This window comes from Phaenicophaeus curvirostris, chromosome Z (genome assembly GCF_032191515.1).
Source record: "Phaenicophaeus curvirostris isolate KB17595 chromosome Z, BPBGC_Pcur_1.0, whole genome shotgun sequence".
NCBI classification, from domain to species: Eukaryota; Metazoa; Chordata; class Aves; order Cuculiformes; family Cuculidae; genus Phaenicophaeus; species Phaenicophaeus curvirostris.
Window position 1 is genome coordinate 10899242 of NC_091431.1, and position 5217 is coordinate 10904458.

General features: G+C 52.6%; 1 protein-coding gene across 1 annotated transcript; it reads left to right on the forward strand.

The window, feature by feature from the left end:
• The first annotated feature begins 374 nt into the window (after window positions 1-374).
• CARTPT (CART prepropeptide) lies at window positions 375-898 on the forward strand. Its single transcript, XM_069880841.1, has 3 exons — window positions 375-497; window positions 632-715; window positions 791-898. The coding sequence occupies exons 1-3, from the start codon at window positions 375-377 to the stop codon at window positions 896-898; spliced, it is 315 nt and encodes a 104-aa protein (XP_069736942.1).
• Window positions 899-5217: the final 4319 nt, after the last annotated feature.

Here is a 5217-nt window from a genome sequence, read left to right on the forward strand (position 1 = left end):
CAGAACTGAACACAGGATTCGAGGAGCGGTCTCACCAGTGCCGAGTCCAGAGGGAGAATAACCTCCCTGGACCTGCTGGTCACGCCGTTTCTGATCCAAGCCAAGATGCCATTGGCCTTCTTGGCCACCTAGGCCACTGCTGTCTCATGTTCAGTCGCTGTGAACCAACACCCCCAGCAGCGAAGCAGGCTAAGCCGTGCTGAGCCAGGCTGCTGCGAGCCGTGCCGAGCCGATCCAGGTCCGAGGGAGCCGCGCTGCCCGCTCCGAGGCAGCCGGGAGCTGACCCGCCCCGGCCCGGGCGGCGGGGGCGCTGACGCAGGCCGGGGCGCGCGCGGCGCTATAAAGGCGGCGGCGGCGGCGGCGGCGGCAGCACCATGGACAGCTGCCGGGCTCTGGCGCTCTGCGCCCTGGCGGCCGCGCTGCTGCTGGGCGCCCGCGGGCAGGGCCTGGGGCCGCCCCGGAGGGACCTCGGCGGCGCCTCCCGGGAGAAGGAGCTGGTGGGGCGGGGGGGGACGGGGACGGGGACGGGGACGGGGGGGGTGCGCGGGGAGGGGGGGGACACAGGGGGAGGGGGGACACAGAGGGAGGGCGGGCGAGGCCTGACGCCCTGAGGCGTGGGGTGTCTCGGCAGATCGAGGCGCTGCAGGAGGTGCTGGAGAAGCTGAAGAGCAAGCGGGTGCCGCACTTGGAGAAGAAGTTCGGGCAGGTGCCCGTGGTGAGTGGGCGCCGGGGCGCGGCGGGGCCGGGGCGGGGCCGGGGCCGCCGCTCACCTCCCGCCGCCCTCCCGCAGTGCGACGCCGGCGAGCAGTGCGCCGTGAGGAAGGGGGCCCGCATCGGGAAGCTCTGCGACTGCCCGCGGGGAACTTCGTGCAACTCCTTCCTCCTCAAGTGCCTCTGAGCCGCCGTCCTCCCGAGGTCCCGGCGCGGGGAAAACCCCCGCGGGGGCGCGGCCAGGAGCGCCCGACGCCCGCGGAGCTGTGTTGTTTTCTTTTGGTTTGTTTTTTTATTTTATTTTATTCTGTTTTATTTATTTCCCTCTCCTTCCCCTCCCTCCCCAGTTCGGTTTTGTCCATCCAGGAAAAGCCCAGCCCTGGGGCGGGGAGCGTCCCCTCGCTGCCGGCCGGAGGGGCTGGGACGGGGGGATCCCCTGGGTGGCTGGGAGGGGGTGCTGGGAGCTCCCCGACCCCCTTCTCCTCGCCCCGCAGGCCCCACCGCAGCGGGGAAGGTCCCGGTGATGTTCGGGGGTCCGGAGATACCGACGGGGCCGGGGGGGGTGGGAAATCAGAGCCATCACGAGAGAAAACCGTCAGGATTCATTGCAAACTAACAGGGGATATCCGAGTCGTTGAGACCAAATTGCTCGCGTTTCTACGATGAACTGATGTATATAAATGCGTCTGTCCTCCACAGGTGCGCTGTGTTTCAGCAAACTCATAACGTGTTTTAATCCTTTACTTGTCTATATGAATAAAGCCACTGCTCTGATCACAGCGTTCTGGAAGAAGTTTTTGTTCCGCACGCAGGTAACCGCTGGCATTTGTAGGGGGAAGCCATGGGTTGCTCCAAAATTACTGGAACCCTCTGCACCTCTGGGTGCTTCATGCGGGTGGTCAGCCAGGGCAGGACGGGGCTGCAAAATGAGGTTTGTGTCTTCTTAATGCTGCTTTGGCTGGTGGCTGCTCCCTGCCCTTCAGGTGCCCAGAGAGACTGTGGTGAGTGCGGACCCTTCGGGCCTCAGGTTTTCCTCTTGGGAGAGGGCAGGGCTCATTCCAGATGTCTCACAGGCAGGGGAGACAATGTCGGGTGGGGGGCAACCACCACGGGCTGGACCCTCTTTGCTGCTTTGCATTCTATCCCCGTAAAAGAGGGACTGATGAAGGAACTTCTTGTTTCTCCCTGGGTCACAGTTCACCTCTGGGACTCTGTGCCAGAATTGGCTCTTATTTCTACCAGCAGGGTGATGAGGGGCTGCTTGGGACAAGGCAGACATAAGGGGAAAGACTCCTCTAAAGAGACTTGAAGTTTGGTACTGAAGAGAGCACAAATTCACATGAACACCAAGAGAGACTTGTGAGAAAAAAAAGAGGTTTCTGTAAGGTACCTGCTTTACTCCTGAAGAGTAAGACCACATGAGAAAGGCTGGCTGGGTCAGGTAGAGAAAGTCTGCACAGACATGCCACTATTTGTTTTATCATCCTTATTACTATTATTGTTGGTTTCATTGCTGTTGGGGTTGGGTTTTTTGTTTTCTTCCAGTGCAGAGATGGGCTCTTCTTAGCCCAGAGAAAGAGAAAATAAACGGCAGCTGGAAACGTACAGAGAGAACGAGAAGGCTGGTGGAGAGATTGAGACCACAGCACCGGGGGATGCTGTGTGTGAGCATGGTTGTAGCGATCCTGGGGGCTGTGTGTGCTGGGGGGCAGGAGAGGATTACTAAAATAGGGTGGGAGCAAACAGTAGGAACACTGTTCAGAGAGGACTTTAGAAAGAGAAAGAGATACGAAGTGAGCAGGGATGGAGCAGTGGGATTTTCCAGGCAGAGCTGATGACCCACTGTGAATTCATTATTTGTGGCCATGGGTGGGTGCTGGCCTGTGGGGGAGATGTGTGGTTGTGCATTCACAGGTCTGGAGGTGTGTGTTAGGTTTTGTGAATTGGTGACCGTGCTTCTGTGTGTCTTTACGGTGTTTCCCAAAGACACTGTAGAGGCATTTACTCTTGATTTCTTGTGGAATAATGAAATAATTTTTGTAGCATCTGTGTTTGGCTCCCCCTGCCCCTACAATGAGAAGGACTTATTTGTAGGTGCTGGATGCTTTCAGGCATTGAGTGTGTAGGCTGGTTTTTTTGGTAGTCCCTTTAAAATTGAGTCCTGCCCCACGTACCACAGCTTTCTCAGTGAACTGGACCCAATGTAGATCATCTCAACATCTAACATTTTTACTGAAGGTTTATTTATATAACATTGGACTGAGAAATGAAATACTGGACTAAAATATGTCAAGAATGTTTCGACTTGTGTGTTAATTTTATAGTTCTTGTTTTGTTTTGCCTGACCATAGTGCTCAAAATTGTAAACATGATTTGAATAAAGATCAGAATTATAAAACTAAACTTTATTTAAGTAAACTGGGATTTATGGCTCACTCACATGATGCTGTCATTATAAGAATACTCTGTAAGAATGTATGCATGAGCTTGAGGGCTCTTATCTCTGATTATACTCATGAACACTTAACATTACTGTTGTTTCTATTATACAGCTTGAATAAAGCAGGTAAAGAGGGAAGCCCGTGCTGTAAGCGTCAGGATAGAGTTGGCATTTGCACATTTTTCACTCCTGTAATCAATGGCATGCTATGACACTGTTTTTCATTTAAAAGATGTCTTGATTTCACCTTTCCTTTTGAGGGGTTTGGGCACACTCTTTCACGGCCTTTCTAGAAGCAGAGGAGTGCCGATACACCCGGGGTTCTCCAGTGTCCTTTGAACAGGAGTTTGTGACATCCTCAAGGGGAGCCATGTGACTCAAGGGCAATTTCTGCCCTGGCAGGGCTTCAGCACACCTCGTCCATCAACCAGGGCCCCATTCCAGCCCTGCCCCGGGGAGGGGCAGTTCTATTAAACTGAAGCTTTACGAGAAACAGAAACAAAGCAGATGCAACATAATGTCTGGGTTCTGCCGGTGTCAGATTTTTCATCACCAAAAAGAACGAAAGAGTTGGCAGAGTATCTATCTCCCACCCAGTTTTCTGGGGGCATTGATCCAGAGTACAAAGTCAGTAATGAGACACATTCCTCAACAGATTGATGGATGAGACAGGAGGACAGTTTGTAGACAGCAGAAAGAGGAACAGTTTCTCCCAGAGCAGCTTGTGGAAAGACTAAATGCCTGTTGCCGAGGTTCTGACCTGTTGTGGAAAGACTATTGAGAAATAAACCCTAACAGAATAGTCCAAAAAGGGCTATTCTGTGTCTCTGCTGACTCTAGAATCTGGAGAAAAACTACTGTAGGTTTGGTCCATGTTCACCCCCACCTCTTCGGTTCCTTGTTCTTTTTGTTACCAGAGGAAACAGTTAATATATCAATCAAAACTGATATAACATGCCTGTGGACTTCTTCAGTCTTTGTACCTGTTTCTAACTCATATGCAAGTACATGATGTTGCATCTGCTTTGTTTCTGTTTCTCGTAAGGCTTCTGTTTAATAGAACTAGAGAGGTTTTTACGCCTTTGGATCCACCACAGGCTGGAGCGTAGCAAAATAAAGCCTGCAGGTGAACAAGAGGTGGCAGTGTTGTGATGGAATAAAATTCTCAGCAAGCAGCTGTCTTTCACCTAAATGAGTGTCTTAGTTTAGCTGTGATGAATGGGAAACTGGATTATTCAGTTTGGGGGATTTTATTATTTTTTCCCCTTGGTAAACTAAGTTGGAGCAGACAGCTATACTTTTCCTGGCTAGAGGACCTGTGACCTTTTACAACTTCCAGCAAGTCACCTTTAAGCCCAGATCTCTGTAAGGTGTGAAGACACCCTGCACAAAAAGGGACTCACAAATCTTAGAAGCCTTATCTGATGCCTTCACCACCATCGCCTGATCCCTCCTGTGTGAGCCCCATGTCAGCTCAGACATGGGTCTCCATTCCCCAGCCCTGTCTCCAGAAGGCAGCTCAGACCTGTGCAGTAGCTATGTTGCCTCCTGCATGGACACCTCATCTTGGTGTAGTAGCTTGTCTCCAGTCCCATCTCCATCCCAATCCCCCATGGCTGTACTCCCCAGATGGATTCTAGGCATGGTTCAACATTTGCCTTCTCTGGGTCTGGTGATGGACCCTGTTACCAGCACCTGGCTGTGGGCTGCCAGTGAGGGCACTGCCTGTGTGTAGGTCCAACTTGGCTCCTAGCTCACCTTCCCATGGAGAGCAGACTGCCCTTACTACAATGAAGTTTCAGCACAGCATTTATGTGCACATGAAAAAGTGGTCGCGCAGCCATGAGAGACTTAAGGCCACTCAGCTTTAAGTCTCACTTGTTTCTGCGCATGAGTAAGCAACAAGCTGCCTCCCATGCCACGACAAGCTGGGGCTTGGGAACCCTGCCTTGCCATATCTAGTGGGGATGGCCATTTCTTCAGAAGTCAAAAGATGATGCCATGCATGCCCAGGGGACCTCAATTCTTCTCACACAGTGTCTTTGCCTGGGAAATAGTCTGGCAGC